The sequence below is a fragment of the Piliocolobus tephrosceles genome, chromosome 19, assembly GCF_002776525.5.
Source record: "Piliocolobus tephrosceles isolate RC106 chromosome 19, ASM277652v3, whole genome shotgun sequence".
Taxonomy (NCBI): domain Eukaryota; kingdom Metazoa; phylum Chordata; class Mammalia; order Primates; family Cercopithecidae; genus Piliocolobus; species Piliocolobus tephrosceles.
The window spans coordinates 35,642,736-35,670,608 of record NC_045452.1 but is presented as its reverse complement, the minus strand read 5'-3'; the positions used below and the strand labels follow the sequence as shown (position 1 = coordinate 35,670,608).

Here is a 27,873-nt window from a genome sequence, read left to right as displayed (position 1 = left end):
TCAGGACTGTCCTCAAGGATTTTACATTGTCACTGCTAGTGCTTTCTATACCTCCCAGGATCTCAGGACTGTCCTCAAGGATTTTACATTGTCACTGCTAGTGCTTTCTGGTGCTTTTTGTTTGTTTTGTTGTTTTGTTTGACATATTTCAACACCTTAGCGTGGCCTCATTCCTACGGGTTACTCAAGGGACGTACCCTTGTTTCTGTGGCTGTCCTTTCTCAACTCACGACTTCCTTCAAGGTTCTTTTTCTTGGGATGTTTACATGCCCGCTGTGGACTGGCATCATTCTTACTACTGTTTGGTGTCTGCAGACTTAAGGTAGAATATGCTTTTGAAGTTGCAGACCCGTCCAAATTCTCAGTGCTTTATCTGAATGCACAAAATGAGGGGAATGGTTAGATCACAGTTTACCTGCTTTTGAAGTGTTATATAACCATTTAAAAGCAAAGTTCCTAAAAACTAAGAAGGACCAAAGGAAAATTAATATACATATATATGTGTTTTTTAAAGCGCGGCACCAACTCTGTGGAGAAGCCTGATTTGTTGTTTGGGTTTTCTTTAGTTATTATGGCTATATAATAGTTGTGCATCTGATTTGTTTTTAAACGTTTATTTGTGCTTTTTTTTTTTCATAAAAGGTTATTTTATTTATTTTGATAATTTAGGGGGAATAGGTGGTTTGGGTTACATGGATAAGTTCTTTAGTGGTGATTGCTGAGATTCTGGTACACCCGTCACCCGAGCAGTGTACACTGTACCCAGTGTGTAGTCTTTATCCCTCACCCTCCTCCCACCCTTTCCCCTGAGTCCCCAAAGCCCATTGTATCATTCTTCAGCCTTTGCATCCTCATAGCTTAGCTCCCACTTTTAGGTGAGAACATAAAATATTTTGGTTTTCCATTCCTGAGTTACTTCACTTAGAATAATGGTCTCCAACTCTATCCAGGTTGCTGTGGATACCATTATTTCATTCCTTTTTATGGCTGAGTAGTATTCCACGGTATATATACCACATTTTCTTTATCCACTCACTGATCAATGGGCATTCAGGCCAGTTCCATGTTTTCACAGCTGTGGATTGTGCTGCTATAAACATGCGTGTGCAAGTGTATTTTTCAGATAGTGACTTCTTTTCCTCTGGGTAGATACCCGGCAGTGGAATTGCTGGATCAATGGTAGATCTACCTTTAATTCTTTAAGGAATCTCCATACTGTTTTCCATAGTGGCTGTACTAGTTTGCATTCCCACCAGCAGTATAAAAGTCTTCCCTTTTCACCACATCTGTGCCTACATTTTTTTTTTTTTTTGAGACGGAGTTTTGCTTCTTGTTGCCCAGGCTGGAGTGCAGTGGTGCCATCTCAGCTCACTGCAACCTCCACCTCCCAGGTTCAAGCGATTCTCCTGCCTCAGCCTCCTAAGTAGCTGGGATTACAGACACCTTCCACCAGGCCAGCTAATTTTTTGCATTTTAGTAGAGATGGGTTTCATCATGTTGGCCAGGCTGGTCTCAAACTCCTGACCTCAGGTGATGCACCCACCTCTGCCTCCCAAAGTGCAGCGATTACAGGCACGAGCCACCGTGCCCAGCCACCAACATCTATTATTTTTTGATTTTTTAAATTATGGCCATTCTTGCTGGAGTGAGGTGGTATCTCATTATGGTTTTCATTTGCATTTCCATATGTCTGTTGACCATTTGTATATCTTCTTTTGAGAATTGTCTGTTCATGTCCTTAGCCTACTTTTTGATGGGATTTTTTTTTCTTGCTGATTTGTTTGAGTTCCTTGTAGATTCTGGATATTAGTCCTTTGTTGACTGCATAATTGGCAAATATTTTCTCCCATTCTGTTTTATTCTGCTGATTATTTCTTTTGCTGTGTAGAAGATTTTTAGTTTAATTAGGTCCCATCTATTTTTGTTTTCATTGCATTTGCTTTTGGATTTTTCTTTTTGGAGACAGAGTCTCACTCTTGCCCAGGCTGGAGTGCAGTGGCGCGATCTCGGCTCACTGCAAGTTCCGCCTCACGGGTTCACGCCATTCTCCTGCCTCAGCCTCCCAAGTAGCTGGGACTACAGGCGCCCACCACCACGCCTGGCTAATTTTTTGTATTTTTAGTAGAGACGGGGTTTCACTGTGTTAACCAGGATGGTCTCAAACTCCTGACCTCGTGATCCGCCTGCCTCAGCCTCTCAAAGTGCTGGGATTACAGGCGTGAGCCACCGCACCTGGCCGAGCTGATTTTTGTATAAGGTGAGAGATGAGGATCCAGTTTCGTTCTTCTACATGTGGCTTCACAATTATCCCAGCACCATTTTTGAATAGGGTGTCCTTTCCTTACACTTTGTGTTTGTTTGCTTGGTTGAAGATTGATTGAGTGTAAGTATTTGGGTTTATTTCTGGGTTCTCCTGTTCCATTGGTCTATGTGCCTGTGTTTATACCAGTACCAATACCATGCCATTATGGTGACTATAGCTTTATCGTATAGTTTGAAATCGGGTATTCTGATGTCTCTGGGTTTTTTTGGGGTTTTTGTTTTTTTGGTTTTTTTTTGCAGGGCGGGGACAGAGTCTTGCTCTGTCGGCCAGGCTGGAGTGCAATGGTGTGATCTCAGCTCACTGCAGCCTCTGCCTCCCATGTTCAAGCGATTCTCATGCCTCAGCCTCCCTAGAAGCTGGAATTATAGGCGGGCGCCACCACACCTAGCTAATATGTCTTTGTATTTTTAGTAGAGATAGGGTTTCACCATGCTGACCAGGCTGATCTCGAACTCCTGACCTCAAGTGATCCACCAGCCTCAGCCTCCCAAAGTGCTGGGATTACAGGCATGAGCCACTACTCCCAGCCTCCAGATTTATTATTTTTGCTTAGTCTTGCGTTGGCTATGCAGGCTCTTTTTTGGTTCCACATGAATTTTAGGATTGTTTTTTCTAGTTCTGTGAAGAATGATGATGGTATTTTTATGGGAATTGCATTGAATCTGTAGATTGCTTTTGCCAGTATGGTCGTTTTCACAATATTGATTCTACCCATCCGTGAGCATGGGATGTGCTTCTGTGTTTCCATTAGTTTGTGTCATCAGTGACTTCTTTCAGCGGTGTTTTGTAGTTTTCCTGGAGAGATCTTCTGCATCCTTGGTTAGGTATATTCCTAAGGTTTTTGAGGTTTTGTTGTTTGTTTTGTTTTTTGTTGTCGTTGTTTTGGTGGGGGGTTTTTTGCAGCTGTTGTAGAAGGGATTGAGTTCTTGATACGATTCTCAGCTTGGTCGTTGGTGGTGTGTAGCAGTGCTACTGATTCGTGTACATTGATTTTGTATCCTGAAACTTTGCTGAATTCATTTACCAATTCTAGGAGCTTTTCGGATGAGTCTTTAGGGTTTTCTAGGTATATGATCGTATCATCGGCAAACACCGACTTTGACTTCCTCGTTACCAGTTTGGATGCCGTTTATTTATTTCTTTTGTGTGATTGCTCTGGCTAGGACTGTTTGTGCTTTTAAAAAATCTGGAAGGATAAACCAAAATGTTTTATTTAGTTATTTAGAGACAGGGTTGGCCAGGTGCGGTGGCTCAGGCCTGTAATCCCAGCACTTTGGGAAGCCCAGGCGGTTGGATAACTTGAGGTCAGGAGTTCAAGACCAGCCTGGCCAATATGGTGAAACCAAGTTTCTACCAAAAAGGACAAAAATTAGCCAGGTATGGTGGCATGTGCCTGTAGTTCCAGCTACTTGGGAGGCTGAGGCGGGAGAATCACTTGAACCCAGGAGGTGGAGGCTGAAGTGAGCTGAGATCGTGCTACTGCACTCTAGCCTGGGCAACCAAGCAAAACCCTATCTCAAAAAATAAATAAATAAACAGATAGCTAGATAGATAGATAGAATAAAGAATCTGTTTTTTTTTTCTTTTTAATTTTTAGACCTGGTCAACAGGAAGTAATTTCAGGAAGTAACTTTATTTATTTATTTATTTTAATTTTTTTTGAGAGGGAGTTTCGCTCTTGTCGCCCAGGCTGGAGTGCAGTGGCGCAATCTCGGCTCACTGCAACCTCCGCCTCCCGGGTTCAAGCGATTCTCCTGCCCCAGCCTCCCGAGTAGCTGGGATTACAGGCATGCACCATCATACCATGCCCGGCAAAATTTGTATCTCCCTGTTGGTCAGGCTGGTCTCGAACTCCCAACCTCAGGTATTCCACCCGCCTGGGCTTCCCAAAGTGTTGGGATTACAAGCATGAGCCACTGTGCCCGGCCAAGAATCTTTAAAAGAAAGAAAAAATACTCTGGCCAGGCATGGTGACTCACACCCCTAATCCCAGCACTTTAGGAGCCTGAGGTGGGAGGATCGCTTGAGCCTAGGAGTTGGAGACCAGCTTGGGCAACATAACAAGACCCTGACTCTGTAAAAATTTTACAATTAGCCAAGCATGGTGGCACATACCTGTCGTCTCAGCTACTCAGGAGGCTGAGCTGGGAAGATCAGTTGAACCTGGGAGGTTGAGCCTGCTGTGAATCATGATCATGTCACTGCACTGCATCCTGGACAACAGAGCCACCAGCGACCCTGTCTCAAAAGAGAAAGAATAAAAGAAATAGTCTAGTCTGGGTTTGGGGGCTCATGCCTATAATCCTAGTACTTTGGAAGGCCAAGATGGGAAGATCACTTGAGCCCAGGAATTTGAGACCAGCTTGGGCCACATAATGAGACCCCCATCTCTAAAACAAAACAAAAAAAAAAGAAATAGTCTGATTTTAAGTTTGATGTAGATAACAGAGTTGACTAAGGACCTGGAGCAAGTGTTACGTGGTCATGGGACCACATGGGAGTAGTCTCTGGGTCCCTCCGCTCCCCACATTTCTGTCAGCCTAACCTGGACACAGACTCTCTTCCGAGTGCAGTTCCAGATGTTCCCTCCCAGTTACGTTCATCAAATGCGTGCTGCACCTGCCCCGTCCTCCCCAGGCCTCACCCTGATGCCACACCACTAATAAGCTTAGAGGGTTCCAGAAACAGTATATGTTTAAGATAATTTTGAGTTCTCCTGAGTCTGTTTAATCTGCTTCTTCATAGGTTGTAACACTCTTTGAATGATTTAAGTGCTAAAAGTTGCGTTAATATTGACTTGTGTTTCCTGAAGCATGCTCGTGAAGTGACTGTACTGCTGTGACAGGTTCTCACCAAGGTCCTAAACTGACCTGAGACTAGGGCCAGACTTCTGCATCCATGCTGCTACCCCTGGTGGTCCAGGGCGATGCAGTATCCCATCCACTTGCCTGCATCCCTGGACAGGAGCTTCCCATTCACCACAGCCTTCGTCCTAACGGGACAGTGTGTGGGGGAGGGAAGCATCGAAGGCAGCAGGGAATTGGGGTTTCATGGGTGCAAAAGGCAAAACATGTGCTTTTTCCCAGACTTATTTCCATTCCCATAGCCTGAACAATCAAAATGTCCTGAGAAATTATAAATGTCTTTGCAGAGTTTTTCTCCTGAAAGAAATTTTCTTTCGTTTTTTATTTTTTTGAGACGGAGTCTCGCTGTCACCCAGGCTGGAGTGCAGGGGCGCGATCTTGGCTCACTGCAACCTCTGCCTCCTGGGTTCAAGCGATTCTCATGCCTCAGCCTCCTGAGTAGCTGGGATTACAGGCACCCGCAACCACACCCAGCTAATTTTTGTATTTTTAGTGGAGATGGGTTTTCGCCAAGTTGCCCAGGCTGATCTAGAATTCCTGGCCTCAAGTGATCCACCCACCTCAACCTCCCAAGGTGCTGGAATTACAGGCGTGAGCCACCGTGCCCAACCTTCTTTTTTGTTAAGAGACACCTAATTAGACAGTGGCTTCTGTGGAAGTAGTCACTTCAGTGTATTTGATATGTCAAGAATTTGGTCTCTGGGTATATTTTGACAGCACTGGGCAAAAATCATTCCAGAAAAGATGGACTCAGTGATGAAAGAGGAAGAGATGACTGTGGAACCTTTGAGGACACAGGACCCCTTCTCCAGGTGGGTGGCAGTTGTTGCTTTTTATAGAATATGGATTTGCTATGGAGTAGCCTGACTACAGAATTAGGGTCACAGCTAGTTAAGCTATAAGGCCTGAAGTGTAAACTCCTTTTTAATCCCTTCAGTCACTAAATGTCACCTTCCTGAGAATAACCTTATTGGAGACAAGGAAATGTAAATACGATGGAGTTTTGACAGAGATAGTAGCACTTATTTTGAATGGCTAAGCTTTGCTCTGTTTTCTACCACAGAGCCAGCTCTAGTGGCACTTGTCAAATAAAAAAAAGTTTACCAAGTACAGATTGCAAATCTAGGTTAAGTTTAAAAAGAAGCACACCCTCCGGCCGGGTGCACTGGCTCACACCTGTAATCCCAGCACTTTGGGAGGCCTAGGTGGGCAGATCACCTTAGGTTAGGGGTTCGAGACCAGCCTGGCCAACACAGTGAAACCCCGTCTCTACTACAAATACAAAAATTAGCCCGACGCAGCAGCGCGCACCTGTAACCCCAGCTACTCGGGAGGCTGAGGCAGGAGAATCACTTGAACCCGGGAGGCTGAGGTTGCAGTGAACCAAGATCACGCCACTGCACTCCAGCCTGGGTGACACAGACTGCGCCTCAAAAACAAACAAACAAACAAACAAAGCACACCCAGGTAAATTTTGTTGTGGGTACTCTATCACAATTTTTTTTTTTTAAAAAAAAGAATTACTTACCCAGCTTCTCCCAAGAATAAACAGAACACGCATTTTTCAAAGGTAGTGCTTGTGCTCCTGGTGGCCAAGTCCCAGCACATGCTTATTTAGCCTGTCTGTTGCCAAATGCTTCAGTAGGGGCTTCTCTTACTAGCAGATGTAAATGTCCAAGTCAGGCAGTGTTGTTTGGCTGCAGACTTATGTTTAGTTTCTCTTCCTGCCTAGTTTGACTATAAGGCTGTTGCTGATCGACTCCTGGAAATGACCAGCAGGAAGAACACGCCCCCCTTCAACAGGAAGCGCCTCTCCAAACTCATCAAGAAGTCAGTGACTGGAGGGAGGGTTCTGACATCATCCTTCCTTTAGTTCCCATCTCCTGGTGTGGGACAAGCCATCTGCATGCTTATCTTTTTTCTTTCTTCTTTTTTTGTCCTTTAATGCATTTGTGTATAGCAATGTAAACTGAAACACGTAAACTGAAAAGCTTAATGGAAACAGCAGTCCCACCCCTCAGGTTCCATTCTTCCAGTGCAGCCATACTCATCTCTTAGCTGCCTTAGAGTGATGTGAAGTCTATTCATGTGTGAAATGAACCAACCACAAACTGATGTGAAGCCGCTATTTAGGTGTCTTCTGCTGGTGTGCTACTGAGATAGATAGGGTTAATTCGTTACCTCTCCCCTCCCTCCCATATGGCTATGCCAAAAGTGTTAGTTAATTCAGCTGTCAGTGTTGACATCACTCTGACCATAGTGACATGATGACCTGGAATTCATGGAGGGCCTCATGCGTGGCTTGCTGTCATCGGTGACAACTGTCTGATCACACTCTAGGAGCCGGGCACTGCTCTGAGCACTTTGCATACATTCAAGTATTCCATGTTAAGCCCCCAGAAAGTAGCTCCTGTAGTTCTGCCCATTTCCCAACTGGGTTCCCAGGGCACAGGGTGGTCCTAGCTTGCCCAAGGACCCTGCCATCCAGTGTCTCCTCCCCCGTGCACCTGCCCACACTGCGCTTCGATGCTTCTTGTTTGTTCTAATGCACAAAAATCGTGTAAAGCAAAACACAGCTTTGCCTTTCTGCACTGGAGAATTGAACATAAGCAGAGATCTAAGCTATTTCTGCCTTCCGAAACAAAAAATTGAATTTCTTAGTTTGATTTGGGTGTGCCAAGGTGCATCTTTGGCCCGCCATGTCCTTGCTGGTATTGACAGTAACCGAGGGCGGCACTGGCCTTGAGCTTTTTGGCCTTTGTATCGTACCACCTTTCCCTCACGGAATTTCCTGTCTAGCCTCCCCTCCTGGAGGAGAACGTGAATTAGCAAATATTTAACTATGGCTTGTATTTTAAAAATTAAATACATATGTCTACGGAAGACAGAAGGGATTTCTTTATGAACATTTGTTACTTGTTTTTAATTTTTTTTATTTTTATTTTTTATTTTTAGATTCCAAGACCTCTCTGAAGGTGAGGTGCGCCAAGAATCATCATTCACGGTGTTTTTCATGACTATGGACCCCACTGGGGGCGTTGATTTCAAACGCTGAGAAACAGGATTGAAAGAACTTTACTGAAAACCTCTAATAAGAAATAATAGTCCTTAGCCCAGGCAAAATAGCGAGGTCTCATATCTACTAAAAATGAAAAAATTAGCCAGGCATGGTGGCGTGAGCCTGTAGTCCCAGCACTTGGGAGGCTAAAAGGGGAGGATCACTTGAGCCCAGGAGGTCCAGGATGCAGTAAGTTGTAATCACGCCACTGCACTCCAGTCTTGGTGATAGAGCAAGACCCCAAATTTTTTTGTTTTTTGTTTTTTGTTTTTTGTTTTTGAGACGGAGTCTCGCTCTGTCACCCAGGCTGTAGTGCAGTGGCTGGATCTCAGTTCACTACAAGCTCCACCTCCCGGATTCACACCATTCTCCTGCCTCAACCTTCCGAGTAGCTGGGACTATAGGTGCCCGCCACCTCGCCCGGCTAGTTTTTTGTATTTTTTAGTAGAGACGGGGTTTCACCATGTTAGCCAGGATGGTCTCAATCTCCTGACCTCGTGATCTGCCCATCTCGGCCTCCCAAAGTGCTGGGATTACAGGCTTGAGCCACCACGCCCAGCCAAGACCCCAACTTCTAAGAAAGAAAGACTAGCCCTTACCTAGTCATACCACAGTATAGCCATGGGAAGTGACACAAGCCTAGGGCCCCCTGCAGCCTGCCTGCCTTCCTATCCTGGGCTCTCCCCTAACCGCCAAAGTGAGAGGGTGGACTGCTCTCATGTGGGGTACTGTGATGGTTTGGTTTGGTTTTTATTGTTTTAACTAGATGGATTTGCAGTGGCCTAGGAAGGTTTTAATTGGATACTCTATGAAGGTAAAAAAGTAATTTCTCAGGATCCCTTTCATTTGCTGTTACGTTTGGACGAGTCAGTGAAGTCACCCCATACCCTTCATGCACTAGGGACACCTGGAATTGGGAAGGGCACCGGTGAGCTGGTTGGAATGCAGAGACCACATTAGCCAGGCCCTCAGAGTCCAGCCATGGAGGGTGTCACCGAGGGCTTGTGATCCCTTGCTTTGCCTTGGTTGAGAAACCCACAAAGCTTTTTTAAGTCTGTAATTCCTGTGTCAGCGGCGCTCAGGTTTGGGCGGGAGAAACAGTGAGAAACGATGATGATGAGGCAGAAATTGGGAGTGGGCTCTTAGGCCCCTGGGGCAGACTCTCGAGCGCCTGGGGAAGCTGACAGTGTGTCACTCTGGCATCTAGGAAGCAGTATATCTCAACTCAGTTTTGCGGAGGACATTTCTGCTGATGAAGATGACCAAATCCTCAGTCAAGGAAAGCATAAGAAGAAAGGAAATAAACTTTTAGAGAAAACTAACTTGGAAAAGGAGAAAGGTAAGCTGTAAAGCTGAAGAGAAGGGCCCTTCTCTTGAGGGCTCATGCCTGAGCCCTTGGGGAGCGGTGTGCACCGTGGAGGCATCCGAGACTTGAGCTCGTGCCGTCACAAAGCATTAGCAGAGCCCAAAGCTTCGGTTTGTAATGGCTGAGAGATAAAGGTGGTTTTCCAAGTGTTCTGCTGTTTCGGTGGAACTGTGTCCCCACCTCACCCCGCTCACGTCCGCCTGCTCCCCAGGGCACCTCTGCAGGGAAGCAGGAGCTGCAAGGAGCACTAGGGGGCAGCTGTTTGATGACCAGTCTAGATCTATGGTTTTTACCTTTGGGCCCTAGAATTAGTGGAAATCGGACGATTTCAGTTCCATGTGTGTTTATAAATGGACAGACGGAGGGCTTCCAGTCACAGTTGGGAGTGGAGGAAGTAGGACCAGACGACAAAGGTAGCTGGGCACACCGAGAACCTCAAGAGAGACAGAAACTCCTGGTGGTAGAATGTCAGGAAATTGTGTCTGCCGATCATACTGTCTCAGAATCACCAGCAGGACTCTGGCCCAGCCGGCACTGGGATGCTTATTGATGGGTTTCTGTCTTTTTAGGAAGCAGAGTCTTTTGTGCAGAGGAAGAGGACAGTGAGAGCAATCTTCAAAAGAGAAGAAGGAAGAAGAAGAAGAAGCACCACCTGCAGCCTGAAAGTCCAGGCCCAGGGGATGCAGCCCCGACCCTGGAACAGAACAGGGGCAGGGAGCCTGAGGCCGCTGAGCCGAAAGCCCTGAAGGCACGTGTGGCCGAGCCAGGCGCAGAGGCCACGTCCAGCACCGGGGAGGAGAGTGGCTCCGAGCATCCTCCAGCCGTCCCCATGCACAATAAAAGGAAACGACCGCGGAAGAAGAGTCCAAGGGCCCACAGGGAAATGTCGGAATCAGCAGTGTTGCCCCCAGAGGACATGTCTCAGAGTGGCCCCAGTGGCAGTCATCCTCAGGGACCTAGAGGGTCCCCAACAGGTGGAGCCCAACTCCTAAAAAGGAAGCGGAAGCTTGGAGTTGTCCCTGCCAATGGCAGTGGCCTGTCCACGCCTGCCTGGCCTCCACTGCAGCAGGAAGGCCCTCCCACAGGCCACACCACCCTGCCCCAGTGCAGGAGGCTGCAGAAGAAGAAGGCAGTGCCTGGCAGCCTGGAGCTCTGTGGCCTGTCCAGCCAGAAAACAGCAAGCTTGAAAAAGAGGAGGAAAATGAGAGCGATGTCAAACTTGGTAGAGCACAATGGGGCGCTGGAGTCAGAAGCCAGGCAAGCCCAGGCTCTGGTAAGGTGGGAGCACCCGCAGGCCAGCTCGCCGCAGAGGCGCTCAAACGTGTCAAGGGGGTTCCACTGCCTCCTTAGGGGAAGGGTGGGGGCCAGCGGCCAGGCCTCTGGACTCAGCAGCAGTTAGAATAGGGCGTGTTCACAATAGCCTTCACTGAGGAGGAAATCACAGGTGACCAGCACTTCGGTTCTCCTCATCGGTCACCTTCACTCCCCCAGACCACGTGTTTGGGTTCAGGAGGGCCCGCTCTGAGCTGGGAAGGTTATCCCATGGGCCAGGCACTGCTGCCCCAGCGTGTTCAGGCCAGTCTAGGCCTTTGTTGAAGGCAGGTCTGGTTTTCTTCATCAGCCCATGGCCAGTCCAGGCCCCTTTGGCAAAAGAGGAAGCCCAAAATTCTCTTGCCTCACTTACCTTCTTTTCTATATTCTTTTCTTTTGTTAGCTGACCCCCCCCCCCCCCGCCACTTCCCTGCCAAAGAAACTTCACTAGCCAGACCACTTATCTTCTTAATGGAGAGACTTTCCTTCCCCTTGGATCTCTAGAGCCAGATAGAAATGAGGAACCAAGCTGTTGATCTGGCTTTGGGTCTGGCTCTGTCACCCAGGTTGGAGTGCAGTGGCGCAATCTCGGCTCACTGCATCCTCCACCTCCCAGGTTGAAGTGATTCTTCTGCGTCAGCCTCCCAAGTGGCTAGAATTACAAACACACATCACCATGTACAGCTAATTTTTTGTTATTTTTGTAGAGACAGCGTTTTGCCTTGTTGCCCAGGCTGGGTTCAAGCAGTCCACCAGCCTCGGCCCCACAAAGTGCTGGGATTACAGGTGTGAGCCCCTGCGCTTGGCCCTGATCTGCTTTTCACTCCACCTGTGGGTGCACTGGGCTTCCAGGCCAGGGCCAGCAAACGTAGTTTCACTGGAACAAAGCCACATGCACTCGTATGTGCAGGTCCATGGCCACTTTCACACTGCAGCGGCCGAGGCAAGCGGTAGAGACAGAGACCTGTGGTCTGCAAAGCAGAAAATAACTCTGCCCTTCACAGGGTTTGCACACCTTGGTCAGATCTTGCTTTGCAAACACCGCTTTGCGGAGGTTGTGACCTCTCCTTTGTTGAAGTGGACACGTGTGGACCTGGTTAAGTACTGGTTTGGGGCTAAGAGTGTCTGCAAGTGGCTAGTGAGTGAGTTTATGGTCAGGAAAGCCTTACCCAGGGGAAGCAGTGCACTGAGCCAGACGGCAGGAGGCCCATTTCTAGCCTCGAGTCTCTCCTACCTCACAGTGCCTTCATCTCCTCCCTGGACTGCAGCCTGTCCCTCAGAGCCTCAGTGCTGCTTCCTTACCAAGAGGGCCAGAGATACTGCCTTTCTTGCCGTCTTCTCAGGCCCCTGGCAGCCTGTTGTAAAGAGGATGGGGTGTTGCTCAGTCAGTCCCAGGGTCGAGGGAAGCTTTCCCCTGCCACCTCTCCCGGCGGAGGGAAGGCGCACAGGAGAAGCTCCTCAGGCCTCCCTGCCCTCCAGGCGGCACACTTGAACCTGCCGGAGCCACCCGTGTGTCGTCAGCGGCACTGGGTTTCCTGCACGTCTGAGAGCCCAGAACGAGACCCGGTCTCTCTCTGGGTGGCTGTGAGTCGCTGCACACCCAGTGAGTGTCCTGGGCCTGCCTGTGAGGGACCCACAGCCCCCATAGGGGCATCACTGCCCTCCACACCAGACTGCCAGGGCAGTGACGATTCAGCTACAAATGGGAGAGTGAATTATTCTCTCACAGATTGGCTTTGAAAGGCTGAAATCCTCAATTGAAGATGAAAAGTGGGTCCTTACCCTGAGACGGCGTCTTCATCGCCCCTCTTGGCGTGGTGCCACGATAGGTGGTCGTGTTGTATGTGAAGCCTGAGCTCTGCCGAATGGAAGGGCTGTCTGGAAGCGCTGTGCAGAAAACTGCAGGCTCCGGGGTGGGCTGGATCCGCCGTGGGGCTCTGCCGTCCCCTTCTGTGTGCGTGGCCAACACAGCAGGCTCTGTCGTCTGACCCCTCCTCTCTGCTTCTCACCCCTCACTCACAGGGAAGCAGTGGGACTTTCAGTTCCCTGAAGAAGCAGAAGCTGAGGGCAGACAGCGACTTTGTGAAGTTTGATACCCCCTTCTTACCAAAGCCCCTGTTCTTCAGAAGAGCCAAGAGCAGCCCTGCCACCCGCCCCCTCGGCTCTGCCGTCCAGGTGTGCACCCTCCCCAGAGCGACACAGCACGTTTCACCACAAGGGCACAGATGGGCTTGAGCTGACAGTGCTTCCCATGCCAGGCCTGGAGTCCCACTGTGGCCCTCTGAGCCTGTCCACAGCAGACAGGTTCCGCAGCCAGGGTAGCGTGAGGTCTGGGTGGTCTGGGACCCACCCTGAGGGATCGCAGTCAGGAAGGGGACTTTGAGGGACGGTTGATCCACACATTCTGCCTCCCAGGACTTCCAGCTCAGGGTTTGCAGAAACCAGTTTTCTCGTGAAATGTCACAGTGTTAATACGTAGGTGGTACAGGTCAGCAGTAGGAGGTCCACACTTCTAGAAATGTGGGTCAGAGCAGGAACTTGAGGAAGTGCTTCCTAATGCAGGCTGGATCCGCTTCCGGGAATGTGAGTAGGAAAGAAGATCGTTGATTGTGCTGAACTGTTAGAATATGCAGATAGCTTGGAGTCCTTGTGCACGAGAAGCTGGGAACTGTGTCCATTGTCCACTAAAGTGAGATTCCATTGTAGGCATCGTCTCATCGATGTCCTAGAGTCTTCAAGCTAGAACTTCAGAACTCTCCAGCAAAAGGCAGGGGAGTCTTGGCATTTTTCCTCATGGGTTCTCGGTGGTGAACTGTTTCTGGACAGTTCAGGCATCTTCACTGTTGCCTTTCTTCCCTGGATCATAGAACCCTGTGGTGGTGATGAGGCTGTGACCGCAGATGGGCCAAGAGTGCCAGCACCACTGACCCTGGGCTGGGGGAGGCGCGCATGGGACACTGGGAAGAACAGAGGGCGGTCCTGGTGAAGCCCAACAGCAGGATTGGTTTCAGTCTTGGCCACGGTCCCTTTGGCCTCTCCCTATATGTGCCACTCAGTAAGCAGCAGGGTAGGCGACGTCCCCTCCAAGGCAGGTTCTCCAAAAAAACCTGACAGGGAGACTAAGTGCCTCTGTTGTACTTGCATTACTCCTTTTGTTCCTGTTATTTCTCTTCTGCAGCTAAACAAGACACCGTCCAGCTCCAAGAAAGTCACCTTTGGGCTGAACAGAAACATGACTGCAGGTAAGTGGGTTTTGCCGGCGGCAGGCTTCTCTGGAGCACAGCTGCGGCTCCTGGTGCGGCTCGCAGCCTGGTTCCACAGGCGCTGAGGGGAGAGGTGGGGGTCCGAGCTCCTCGCTGCCCATTTCTTTATTATTTTTTTTTTTTTTTTGAGACAGAGTCTCACCGCTCTGTCACCCAGGCTGCAGTGCAGTGGCAAGATCTTGGCTCACTGCAACCTCCGTCCCCCGCTGGGTTCAAGTGATTCTGCAGCCTCAGCCTGCCAGGTAGCTGGAATCAAAGGCGCATGCCATCATGCCCAGCTAATTTTTGTATTTTTTCACCATGTCGGCCAGGCTGGTCTCAAACTGCTGACCTCAGGTGATCCACCTGCCTCGGCCTCCTAAAGAGCTGGGATTACAGACCATCAGCCACCGAGCCCAGCCCCTCACTGCCCATTTCTGAGTCAGAAGGAAGCACCTGTGTGTCCCTCGTCCTCAAAGGGCTGTGAGTGGGGTGCCAGTGGTGAGTGGGCAGCCAATTGCCTGGGACCTCTTAAGAGAGGCTACCTGGAGAGACGTGATCCAAAAAGCCGTTCTCCCAAGTGTCTTTCTAAATACTGAAAGCCGTCCCACAGAGAGCCATTTGAGATTGTAGTGGTCCATCAGCTGTAGCTGTCTCTGCGAAACTTCGGAACAACTTGCTTCCTGGGGGACGGAGAAAGGTAACGCCTATCTTCCTACTTTTCATATTGGTGCCATCCATTCGAGTTGATTTACAAAGGAAACCAAAGTTTTAAAAAGTATTGTAGGCCAGGCGCAGTGGCTCACGCCCGTAATCCTAGCACTTTGGGATGCCAAGGTGGGCGGATCACGAGATCAGGAGTTCCAGACCAGCCTGGCCAACATGGTGAAACCCCATCTCTACTAAAAATACAAAAATTAGCTGTGCACGGTGGCAAGAGCCTGTAGTCCCAGCTACTCAAAAGGCTGAGGCAGGAGACAGAGGTTGCAGTGAGCCAAGATCGTGCCACTGCACCAGGCTGGGTGACAGACTGGGTGAGACTCCATCATCGCAAAAAAAAAAAAAAAAAAGTAGTATAACGAGTTTAGGACCTGACTCTTGTTGGGAACTGCAAGTAATTGTGTGTGTGTGTACGTGTGCCAGTATGTGTGTGTGTGCATGTGCATGCACAAGTGTGTGAGCGTGCCAGTATGTGTGCGTGTGCATGCACAAGTGTGTGTCCCAGTATGTGTGCATGTCCGTGTGCCAGTATGTGTGTGTGTGCATGCACAAGTGTGTGAGCGTGTATGTTTTGGGAAGAGACTCTCGGAGAACCTGAGGAGCTCACCCAGCCTTTACAACTGGAGAAAATGAACAGGACGAATCCTGCAGCTCCACATAGCACAGATTTGTCCCAGACTCAAATGCCTAGTTCACTCATTGTCCAAAACACCCCCACCCTCAATGTTCACCCTTCCCGGAGCCACCCGATCAGCAGCTCCCCTTGGTCTGTGCAGGCGGCCTCGGGAGGGTGAGTTGAGGCATGGGACATGTCCTCACTGCCCTCCGTCCCTCAGAAGGCTCCCAGGCCTGCTGTCTGCAGGACCTTGAGATGGCCCTGCTTTGTCCTAGCAAATGGGCAGGGTTGGCACCCAAGCAGGACACTGTCCAAGCTGTTGAAGGGACAGCCGTTGGACCTGCTTAACATGGGGCCTCGCTCTCATTTGGGACAGAATTCAAGAAGACAGACAAGAGTATCTTGGTCAGTCCCACGGGCCCTTCCCGAGTGGCCTTCGACCCTGAACAGAGGCCCCTCCACGGGGTGCTGAAGACCCCCACCAGCTCACCTGCCAGCTCACCCCTGGTGGCCAAGAAGCACCCGACCGCCACACCAAGGAGAAGGCCCAGGGCTATGGATTTCTTCTGAGGGGCAGCAGAGTCCCTTGTAAAAGACTGCTTTTGTACAGAATACGCTATAAATTATACCTTTAAGAATGTGGGGCCTTTTTTATGATTTTCTAAGTTCCCGTAAGTTGTGTGCACGAGGTTCTGAACGTGCCCGCGGGCTGCTGCGTCCTGGCCCCTCTGTAGCGGCTGCGGGCGTCTTGGTTGAATCTTTTGCTACAAACCATGTTTGTGTTCGAGCTCTCCGGGATTTTACATTTTTGGGTAACCTCAGTGATTCCCATGGGTGTAGGAATTGAGACCCTCCCTGAAGCTGAGGAGAGCACGTTGATCGGAACTTTCAATCAGTCAGTGCTGTTGGTACAATGAAAGGTGGAATTGCACTTCCTGTTGAGCTCCCAGTTCTGCGGAATTTGGTACTCATGACTGTATTTGCTGTACTAAGCTGGTTTCTGTTAGTCTTAACAATCTGTTTTCTCTTCAAAGCATGTAGGGCTTCATTGCCATGTTCTGTGGGTGTTCGGCAGGTTACCGATGGGGAAGATTCTTGTCACAGAATCAGCAATACCATAGTTTTTCTACATGTGCTCAGCTGGGGGTGTGGACAGGTAGGGGTGAGGAAAGAAGAGGCTCTGTGTTCTGGGGGCTTTTTCTTCTCCTCCCTGCTGCCTAGTTTCCCTCCCTGTTTTCCTACCTCTACGGCAAGCCCAAAGTGTCTTCTCAGGAGGCCAGCGCAGCCCCCAGCTCTTACCCAGGACCCCGCCCGGCGCTGAGCCCTCTGCTGAGGCCCTTGCGTGGAGCACACTCATTCCTCCAAGCCCTTGCGTCTCTCTCTCTCTCTCCGTCCAAGTTCCAGCCGAGTCACTGCCTGACCGGCTCCAGGGCAGCTCCCCATCTTCCCTAGAGGCTGCCGTGCGTTATCTGGAGCCTGCTCCCGCTCCGCGACCCTTCCTCTCAAATGCGGAAGCGAGCACTTAAGAGTTGAGACGATTCTCCTGTAAGTTCGTGACAAACACGGGCGGAAGGCACTCAGGCTTTCGTTGGGGAAACAGAAATGAGGCCTTTTGAGCAGCGATTGCTCGATCTGTTTGAGAACGTGTCTGACCTGGACCTGAGAGCTGGAGAAGGTGCAGATTCAGTGAGCGGCTGCTGAGGAGAGCCGCGAAGGCTGCGCGCCTTCTCCATGCTCCCGCAGCTCCCTCTGCGCAGCAAGAGGGCACGGGCGCACGGTTTGGGCTGGCGTGCTGCTCTCCCAGCCAGCCGCGCTCTGCTCAGGCCTGGAAGTGAGACCGCCTCCCTCCCGTTATGCGTCCCATACAGGAGCCCCGGTTTTTCACCAAAAGCCGGCCAGTCCCCTTCTCCACTGCTGCCTCCCAGCAGAGGGCGCCAGGTTCTCCAAGGTCCCAGCTGTGGCTTTGGACAACGTGGCTTCAGTCCCTGGGGTTGCAGAGCTGCATTGGGTTTACCTCGGGCTCGTTCGCTCACGGAGCCGAGGGCGGGGTTTCACCTGGGAACATCAGACAGACTTGCTGGCGTCAAGAGCAGTTGACTCACTGATGAAGGCCCTGGTGAGAAGAAAGCACTCACTCTGTTCTTCGCCTACTCTGTAATCGTTTTGTCATAATGAGCCATGAAAAAATTAACTTGTGCTATTAGATCGTCACTGTAATGAGGTCTTATGTATGACATACCTGTGGTGGCTGCATGGTTTAATAGCTGCATTGGATAGGATCCTCACGTCACATTCAGAACCAAAACTGACACAGTGAAACAATTAAGGTGAGCACATATTTTTAACTTTTTTTTTTTTTTTTTTTTAGTTTCATTCCTCCTAGAATATTTTTCTAACAATTTTTATTTCAGCTTTAAAGATGGGTCATATAGCCAAAGGGGCCATATGATCCAACATTGCTGAGATGTCTTAAGACATTCTAAGGCAAAACTGGCACATTTGTTCTGCAGACTGTTGCAGGAATGTTTCTTCCTAGCATTTCTATATTACCTGTCCATTCTGAGGAACCAGTGAATGTCCTATAAACGCACCTCTTGTCAAAACCACGCCTGAGAGGTCCTGGCTGGGAGTGACAGGGGGCTTGGATTCTGCTGGTCCTTCTCTCATTCTCCGAACTTACTCCTTTTTATGAGTAAGTCAACTAGGTTTACAGTCCCTTATTTTTAATGCCGAAGTTTTGACAGGAAGAAAACAATTTTTTAAAAATTCTCATTACATAGACACACAAGAATATGTCACATAAAGAAAATGTGTTTAGAATACCAGTTTTCTATTTAAGCATGATATTTTCCTAAGTAAAATTGCCAAGTGGACTTGGAAGTCCAGAAAAGAAAATAATTTAAATTAATGCTGGTGATCTTAGTAATATTTTGTAAAATGGTGCCTCCCCCTTCTCCATGGTCTGGTCAGTTTTGCACAGTTAGGCGTCTGACTTTACAAGTTTATTGTCTTTTCTAATTTTGACTGAACTGAAAGCACAAAGAAGACTGCACAGAAAATCTGGAAACAGTTGCAGATGTCGGGAGGATGATGAAATCGAGCTGTCTTTTAACTTTTGTATGTGTTTTCTCAGAATTTGCTGGACTGTGCTGGCAAGGGCTTTGTTTACGATCAAATTGTACTAGTGTCTGCAGGGTTTGTCAGTACTCGTCAAAGCCAAGTCCAATTAAAAAAAAAAAGTCTTTGCCCTCCAATTTGTGTTTGATGTTGACTTTCAGTATGCGTAAAAAATAGGCCTCTTTGGGAGCTGTTCCAGAGCAGCAGAGTTTGGAAGGTGTTGGTGTTGGTCGGGTTTGAAAACAAGACTCTGGGTACCATTCTCTTCATCACTATCTGCTGCTGCCAGAGTCGGTGGGGCACTGCTCGGCAGATCTTCTGCCAGTGCTTGAAGCAGGCCTGACTGCACACGTGTTCATCATTGTGTCTAAAGCATCACCCACAGGCCTGCACTTGTGACAAGGAGTGGAGAAATGCCAGTGTCCTGGGTGGAGATCCCCCACTGCAGCCCGGAAACTGAGGCGGGCACAGGGGGGCTGCAGCTAGGGTGAGGCAGGCACGGGTGGGCTGGTACCCAGCACACAGCCTGTTCCAGCGAGAGAGAGAGAGAGAATCCAGCAGGCAGCAGGGGCAGGAAGGGTCAGAGGCCGGGGCCAACCAGAGGCGGGAGGGCAGCGGGCCTGGGGCCCACACCTGAGCTCAGCGGGCAGGAGCGGAGGAGGACAGGCTTCTGGCTGATGTGGGGAGGGCCCAGGGAGAATGGCGAAAAGAACACAGGGAAGCTTCCAGAGTGTGTCAGCCTCTCTCCACCTCGTTTTCTGATCCACGTCATCTCCAAGGGCACATTTTCCTTCTAAGAGCTGGGAAGCCAGTCAGGACCTCTGTCCTCACCTCCACTAACTTGGCCCTTGCAGGCGTCCCAGGCTTCCAGGGCCAGCCCCCTGGGGTTTGGCACACTGCAGCCTCTGACTTTCTCTCCACTGCTTCTTCGGGAGCACACGCCAGAAGAGACACTGCCTCCACGGCCAGTATGACGCCGCTGCCCAGCAGGCAGCCGTCTCAGGAGGACAGGCCCGGCTGCAGGAAAGGGCTGCCCCGGGCTTCTGGCGGGGACTGAGGCAGGGAGGCCAGCCCTACCTGGGCGCCGGAGGTGGCATTGACTGGGGGTGGGAGGGTCCGCAGACGGCAGCTGAAGCCCCTTCTCTGCAGGTTATGCTGGTGCAATTCCCTTTTAGGAAGTAGAGTCTGGGTGAAGAGAACGGTGAGTCACCTGCATCTTGTTGTGACTCAGCCCCTATGTTTTCCCGGAGGGCCCTGTGCAGGCCTTTTGTTCCTAGGACTCGGTGCCTTTCTGAACCCAGTCTAAAAATTGCTGCAGGTCTTTCTGGCGTTAGTCACTGCCTGGTGACTAAGCCTTCAGTCCGTCAATCTTTAAATCCTATAATTATTTCTCCACTCAGGTTTTTAAGAATAAAAGTTGAAAATGTACTGAACTGACAGCTACCGGATTTGATTCCTACTTGATTGGTACCTTCCGCGAGTGGCCCTGATCGCCACCGCAGCGCCATGTCCTGGCAAATCATTCACATGGACCTTGAGAACTCAGGAGAGGCGCAGCCCTGACACTCAGCCCTGCCCCATCACGGGCTCCCTGCGGGTGAAAGGAGGCATCGCTTTTGTTCCCCACAAGCAACTGCAGGCAGTGCTATTTATTTTTAACACAGTGGAGCAGGCAACTTTATCTTCAATGATTATGTGCTGAAATCTGCTGATGAAAACGCTGTAAGATGGGCATGGGCGGGGGTGGCAGCCAGGTGTGTGCTGTGTGACAGCTTTTTCTGAACCTGCTGGACAAAGTCCCCACTCTGCCTGCTCAGTCCCAGTCCCAGCCCCACCTGCCCCGGGCTTATCTTCGGTTCCCCAAACCTCCACGCTGTTGACCCGCTCTTTGGCTTCTTCGGGAGGACCCTTCAGCCAGAAGGCCCTTGCCCCTTCCCCCCTTCCCCCCTTCCTCCCTTCCCCCTTCCTGCCCAGCTCTGGCCCTGGAAGGGCCCCCAGACCTGCCACGTGGAGGCTGTTAGAGGCCGAATGTCTGAGGCCTCCAAATGCACGTGTCGAAACCTAATCCCCCGAGGGATGGGATTTGGCGATGGAGTTTCCCAGAAGTGGCTCGGTTCGTGCTGGCTGCTATAGCAAGTACAGTCATAGTTGCCTAGTGCGGAGATCTGTCCTGAGAAATGCACCCTCGGGCGATATTACTGTCGTGCTGACATCACAGAGTGCACTCACACAAACCTGGCTGGCACAGTCCGCGACACACTTGGCCCTGTAACCTGCTTCTCCCAGGCTACACACCTGCAGAGCATGTCACTGCACCAAAAACTGTGGGCCGCCGTGACACAGCCGTGAGCCCTTGTGTATCTAAATACGGAAAAGGTGTAAAAAGTAAAGCGCCGGCCAGGCACGGTGGCTCACACTGTAATCCTAGCACTTTGGGAGGCCAAGGTGGGTGGATCACGAGGTCAGGAGTTCGAGACCAGCCTGGCCAACATGGTGAAACCCCATCTCTACTAAAAATACAAAAATTAGCTGGGCATGGTGGCGCACGCCTGTAATCCCAGCTACTGAGGCTGAGGCAGGAGAATCGCTTGAGCCTGGGAGGCGGAGGTTGCAGTGAGCCAAGATCACACCACTGCACTCCAGCCTGGGCGACAGAGTGAGACTCTGTCTCAAAAAAAAAAGAAGAAATAAAATGTTCTTCAACAAACAAAAACTCAGGGAATTTGTTATCAGTAGACCAACCTTGTAAGAAATGATAAAAGGAGTGCTCCCTGGGCGGCGACCCTTAGAAACATTTCTTTTCTTAGTATTTTCTCCCCCGGCCCCTTACCTGAGACAGAAAGAAAAGTTAGAGGTGTCTTGAGTTATCTGAGAGACAAGCAGCAGACGGAAGGAGCCATGCGTGCTCACTTGCCTGCAAAACGTCACAGAGCCCCTGGCTCTGACTGTGCAGCTCTCTAGACAGATGCTTTGAAGACAAAATAGGATGGAGCACACGGTGCCCGTGTCTCTTGCCTGAGTCACCACATTCTTTAAAAGATAGGCAGGGCGCGGTGGCTCGCACCTGTAATCCCAGCACTTTGGGAGGCTGAGCCATCCTGGCTAACACGGTGAAACCCCATCTCTACTAAAAAATACAAAAAACTAGCCGGGCGTGGTGGCGGGCGCCCGTAGTCCCAGCTACTCAGGAGGCTGAGGCAGGAGAATGCCGTGAACCAGGAGGCGGAGCTTGCAGTGAGCGGAGACGGCGCCACTGCACTCCAGCCTGGGGGACAGAGCGAAACAGAGACTCCGTCTCAAAAAAAACAAAACAAAACAAAACAAAAAAACCCTAAAGAAGAGGCACCTGAGCCGCTGGCTTGAGCCTGCTCCCACTCTGAAATGTCTTCAGTAAATCTGTGCTTTCCTTGCTTCTCCTGTTTCTTTCTCTTTCATGGCTTGGCTCTTTTGTTACTTTGCACATTTTGTTCAATTCTTTGTTCAACATGCCAAGAACCTGGACAACTCTATCAGGTAACAGAAGGTGGCTGGGAGCCTGTGGGAACATTGTCCCCTGAGACAAAGTAGCTGGGCGATTCTCTCCAGAACCCGGTGACACAGCCAGACGGGAACCGCTGCCGCTGCCGCTGCCACAGGTCTTGCTTGTGCACCAGTGGCAAGATGAAGATGGTCTCAGTCAAACTTATCACCAGCACAGCCATGCACGCCACAAAGCAGACACCCCTGAGGGGAGCGCTGATGGCGGTGGCTGGCAGTGTGTCGCGCACAACGATCGGGAAGACTGGGTAGCGCAGGAGGAGGGTGATCTTGAAGGAGACCCTCTCGCCACTGTCGGGGGCCAGGTGGGAGCCCATGTCGGGGGCCAGGTGGGAGCCCTCACCTCCATGACGGTGAGGAAGACGAGGGGCAGCAGCAGGCCGACCACACAGAGGACGGCCACCGGCGATGACCACGCAGGACCTCACTCCTCCACAGCAGGCACTGACTCCACGCTGAACTCCGGGAAGCAGGGCGGCACCCCAGCAGTTCCCACGCTCCCTGGTTCATAAAGACACTCCTGTCATACTTCCCCTTTTCTGGCAAGTGCCACAGGGAGATGCTGATTTCACGGACGATGTGGGGCGGCTGCTGAAGGTCGGCGAGCAGCTCGGACATCGAAGGGGAAGTTACAGATGTCAAGGCTACAGGCAGCCACCACCTGGAGGGGCTTGTAGTTCTGGACCTCACCTTGATACTGGATGTACACGTACGGGGTATTTGGAGACTTCCCCACGTCCACAGACTCATTGATGAGAGTGTCCGGGACCCACATCCGTGAGGATGGAAAACTTGGTGATGTCCAAGTCATCAGGATTCCACTGGAGAAAGTCACCAGTCCAGCACTGCCAGGGCCAGATTCTGGGTCAGTGGCCGGTACCTGCTTTTTCTCATCCCTGCTGAGGATGGTGTAGACCACGGGTGTCCAGTCTTTTGGCTTTCCTGGCCCACACTGGAAGAAGTGTCTTCAGTCACATACAGAATACACTAACATTAATAATACTAACGGACTAAAAAAAAATCACAGTAAAATCTCATAAATGTTTTAATAAAGTTTATGAATTTGTGTTGGGCCACATTCGAAGCTGTCTTGCGCTGCAGATTGGACAAGCTTGGCGTAGGCAGTGACGTCAGTGGATACGGCGTTGGCTTCCTCCAGTCCTGCACGGGCCATCCACCCATCGTAATTGGCCAGAAGGTCATTTGACAGCCTCAGCAGAGCCGGCCTTGTAGTGTTTTGGCCCTGGGGGCCGCACTTTGCCTGGAATTCTGGTGGAGGGAAGGGAGGGGTCTCTGAATAGCTTTGATCCTGGTTCAATCTGAGAATGCAAAACCCGTGAGCCCTAAGGGCCGGCTGCAGTTACTTATCCCTTCCCCGAGCACTGGAGATTTTTCTCCACCCTTCTGTGCTAGAACCTGGTGGGGCTCCAGGAGGTAAAATCTATGGAAGGAAGCGTGCCTCTCTACAAGGCTGGGCCCCCAGAGGTTTTAACCCTCAGGCTAGCCAGGGGCAGCCTCCGGCAACTTGTCAGTTATGGTTTAAAAGTTCCCACCAGTTCCGGGCTCCAGAGGGGTGTCACCCACCGCAGATCTGGGCTGTGATTCTGCTCACCTGACTCCCCAGATCTAAAGGGTGGCATATGTCATGTGACCTCAGTGCTCTAACAGATCTAAGAAAAGTCCTTGATTTTAAGTTATTTTTTTCTTGCTGTCAGGCCAGTAGTAAGAAATGCTGGCCAGGCGTGATGGCTCATGCCTGTAATCCCAGAACTTTGGGAGGCTGAGGTGGGCGGATCACCTGAGGTCAGGAGTTGGAGACCAGCCTGACCTACATGGTGAAACCCTGTCTCTACTAAAAATACAAAATTAGCCAGGTGTAGTGGCACGTGCCTGTAATCCCAGCTACTTGGGAGGCTGAAGCAGGAGAATCACTTGAACCTGGGAGGCGGAGGTTGCGTTTGCTGGGGCTGCCATAAGAAAGTACCACTGCTGGGTGGTTTAAACAACAGAAATGCATTTTCTGACGGTTCTGGAGGCCAGAGTATAACATAAAGGCATCAGCAAGGTTGGTGCCTTCTGAGAGCTGTGTGTGAAAATCTGTTCCAGGACTCTGTCCTTGGCCTGTAGATTTTTTCCATGTCTTTACATTTTCTTTTTTTACCTTTTTTTTTTTTTTTTTGAGATGGAGTTTCGCTCTGTCGCCCAGGCTGGAGTGCAGTGGCATGATCTTGGCGCGCTGAAACCTCCGCCTCCCAAATTCAAGCGATTCTCCTGCCTCAGCCTGCTGAGTAGCTGGGATTAAAAGCATGCACCACGACGCCCGGCTAATTTATATATTTTTAGTAGAGACAGGGTTTTCAGCATGTTGGCCAGGCTGGTTTTGAGCTCCTGACCTCAGGTGATCTGCCTGCCTTGGCCTCCCAAAACGCTGGGATCACAGGTGTGAGTCACTGCACCCGGCCCACATTTTCTTCCTTTTGTTAAGGACACCAGTCATGCTGGATGAGGGTCTATCCTAATGACTTCACTTTAAGTGATTACAACTGCAAAGACCCTATTTCCAGATAAGGCCACACTCGGAGGTGCTGGAGGTTAGGACTTCAACATACACATTTGGAGGGAAGACATAATTCAGCCGTAATTGCCACTTACATGCAAGGTTCCTCTGAGCCAAAGTGACACTGATGGGAGGGAGGCCCAACTAGACTCCTCCTAGGCCAGGTGGCAGCACCCCAGTGAAGTGGGGGCACCCAGCCTCAAGTGGAGTCTGGGCCCAGGGTGCTGCTCTGAAGGTGTTCGGCCACAGGGCTCACAGGCTGGTCTGGCAGAGGCGCTCACCTGTTATGGACTGAGTGTCTGTGTCCCCCTAAAATTCATATGTTGAAGCCCTAACCCCAGTGTGATGGTGGCATTTGGAGGTGGGGCCTTTGGGAGGGGACTGGTTTAACAGAAGTCAGAGGGTGGAGCCCCCCAGCCATCCCGGGAGGATTCATGTCCTTAAGAGGAGAGGCCAGTGTGGTGGCTCACGCCTGCAAACTCAGCACTTTAGGAGGCTGAGGTGGGCGGATCACCTGAGGTCAGGAGTTCGAGACCAGCCTGGCCAATATGGTGAAACTGTCTCTACTAAAAATACTAAAATTAGCCAGGCGTGGTGGTGGATGCCTCTAGTCCCAGCTACTCGGGAGGCTGAGGCAGGAGAACTGCTTGAACCCGGGAGGTGGAGGTTGCAGTGAGATGAGATTACACCACTGCACTCCAGCCTGGGCAGAAGAAGAAGAGAGACAAGCACCCTCACCCCGGGACCACACGAAGAAGAGGTTCTGTGAAGACGCTGCTGGAAGGCAGCATCTGTGGACCGGGAAGAGGCCCTCACCAGTGACCGAATCGGCTGGCACCTGAACTTGGATTTTCCACCTCCAGAACAGCAAGAAACACTTTCTGTTGGCTTAAAGCCACTCAGGCTATGACATTTTCTTAAAGCATCCCCAGCTAACTAAGACACTACTCAGGGTCAGGCGCAGTGGCTCACACCTGTAATCCTAGAACTTTCAGAGGCTGAGGCAGGTGGGTCACCTGAGGTCGGGAGTTCGAGACCAGCCTGGCCAACATGGAGAAACCCCATCTCTACCAAAAATACAAAAAAAAAAAAAAAATTAGCCGGGTGTGGTGGCGCATGCCTGTAATCCCGACTACTCAGGAGGTTGAGGCAGGAGAATCACTTGAACCCAGGAGGCGGAAGTTGCGGTGAGCCAAGATTGTACCATTGCACTTCAGCCTCTGCGCAACAACAGTGAAACTCCGTCTCAAAAAAAAAAAAAAAAAAAGAGAGAAGACACCACTCAAACTCCTGGCCAAAAGCAAATCCTGAATGATTTTTAACATCCTTTATGGTAATTAAGGAACCCTGTGGTGCCGGGAAGCAGTTGCTCAAACATCCTCTGGGCGTGGTCTCCTGGCGAGGGCATTTCATCTGCTGCCAGGGTCTGAACGGACATTTATTTACACAGTTATACCTGAGACAAGTAGGGACGGGGCTGGCTCAGTTCACCCCGCACTGGAGCATTCTCCCATGCCTTCACGGGGCACACACCCCACCCCACTACCTGGCTTGACACCAAACTCGCTAACCCTGAGACTTTGGTCATTCAAAGAAAACAGCCGTTTATATTGCTCTTCTGTGCTCTTGTAATATTTAACTAGGCCTTTTACTTAAACAATTTCAGGAACTGGCTTTAAAAGATCCAGAATATCAATCAAGGTTGTAGAGGGTCCCCACCTTGGGAAGGAATGCTGAGCAACAGATTTACAGCCTTGCCGCCCCAGTCAGACAGCCAGCTGGCCCGTGACTCAAAATAACCATTGCAACCAGACGTGCTGACCAGCCTGTCCTAGCCCTCAGAGGCCTTCTCCAGCCCAGCCTGCACACCCTACCCTGATATCAGTTTCCACCCTTTGCCTGAAAAAAGTCCCAACCAGCTGCTTTCTAGGACTCAGTCAGGGATTCTTTCTCTCCCTTGGGGTGCCTCCCTTATGCCTGGACATAAGCTCCAACAAAGCCTTGTCTGGGAAAACTCATTTGGCCCCATGTCAATTTCCATTGCATTGAGAGCCCAAGAACTCATGGTTGGTAACATATCCATTCCTGTGTCCAAACGGAAAGCTTTCTATTTTGTTTTGCATTTTATTTTATTTTTTGAGACAGGGTCTTGCTCTGTCACCCAGGCTGGTGTGCAATGGCGCAGTTATGGCTCACTGCAGCCTCAATCTCCTGGGCTCAAGAGATTCTCCTGCATCAGCCTCCCAAGTAGCTGGAACCATAGGCCCGTGCCACCACGCCCGGCTAGTTTTTTTTTTTTTTTTTTTTAAGCAGAGATGGGGTGTCACTATATTGCCCAGGCTGGTCTTAAATTACTGGGCTCAAGCGATCCTTCTGCCTCAGCCTCCCAAAATTCTAGGATTGCAGCCATGAACTACTATCACTGGCTGAAGGCAAAATTTTTTATTTTATTTTATTTTTATTTTTTTAGAGATGGAGTCTCACCCTGTTGCCCAGGCTAGAGTGCAATGGCACGATCTCAGCTCACTGCAACCTCCGCCTCCCTGGTTCAACCAATTCTCCTGCCTCAGCCTCCCAAGTAGCTGGGATTACAGGCACATACCACCAGACCCAGCTAATTTTTTGTATCTTTAGTAGAGACGGGGTTTCACTATGTTGGCCAGGCTGGTCTCAAACTCCTCACCTCGTGCCCCGCACACCTCGGCCTCCCAAAGTGCTGGGATTATAGGCATGAGCCACCATGCCAGGCAAAAGCAAGTTTTTAAAAAAAGTATTGATCACATGACATGTGGTCAACATAACCATGGGTCATGTAAAACAAAAATAAAATTCTGAGGCCCCCCCAACCATCTGAACGGACTTCCTCCTCAGCCAAGGAACTCTGAAAATTCAACCTGAGAGACTGGTTCAGGCCATGATGGGAAGCGGGGATGGGATGTGCCTTATTCTACCTCTCCAGCATTAACATCAATGCAGACTTTAAGTGTGATAAGAAACATTGGACAACCCATTCTCTCTGAAGTCTGCTACCTGAAGACTTTCTTTGCAAATAAGAGCTTCAGTCTCTACCATCCTTGATCTTAATGCAGACCTTCCTTCCTATTGATCTCAGGTCTTTTTTTTTTTTGAGACGGTGTCTTGCTCTGTTGCCCAGGCTGGAGT

General features: G+C 50.3%; 1 protein-coding gene and 1 pseudogene across 2 annotated transcripts in view; one reads left to right on the top strand and one right to left on the bottom strand.

The window, feature by feature from the left end:
* RRP1B (ribosomal RNA processing 1B) overlaps positions 1-18,748 on the top strand; it is a 36,249-nt gene extending 17,501 nt beyond the window's left edge. Inside the window, exons 9-17 of one of the 2 annotated variants that reach the window (XR_002726423.2) lie at positions 5,905-5,999; positions 6,920-7,017; positions 8,143-8,162; positions 9,453-9,584; positions 10,181-10,884; positions 12,945-13,097; positions 14,101-14,164; positions 14,320-14,864; positions 15,877-16,002. Coding sequence is in view for 1 of the 2 variants with exons in the window: in XM_023192306.2 (XP_023048074.2) it covers positions 5,905-5,999; positions 6,920-7,017; positions 8,143-8,162; positions 9,453-9,584; positions 10,181-10,884; positions 12,945-13,097; positions 14,101-14,164; positions 15,877-16,070 (1,460 nt within the window). In the remaining variant the exon portion in view is untranslated. Of the gene's footprint in view, positions 1-5,904; positions 6,000-6,919; positions 7,018-8,142; positions 8,163-9,452; positions 9,585-10,180; positions 10,885-12,944; positions 13,098-14,100; positions 14,165-14,319; positions 14,865-15,876 lie in introns of both variants that reach the window. The other variant, XM_023192306.2, reaches the window with a different exon arrangement.
* LOC111527301 overlaps positions 17,184-27,873 on the bottom strand; it is a 42,105-nt pseudogene continuing 31,415 nt past the window's right edge.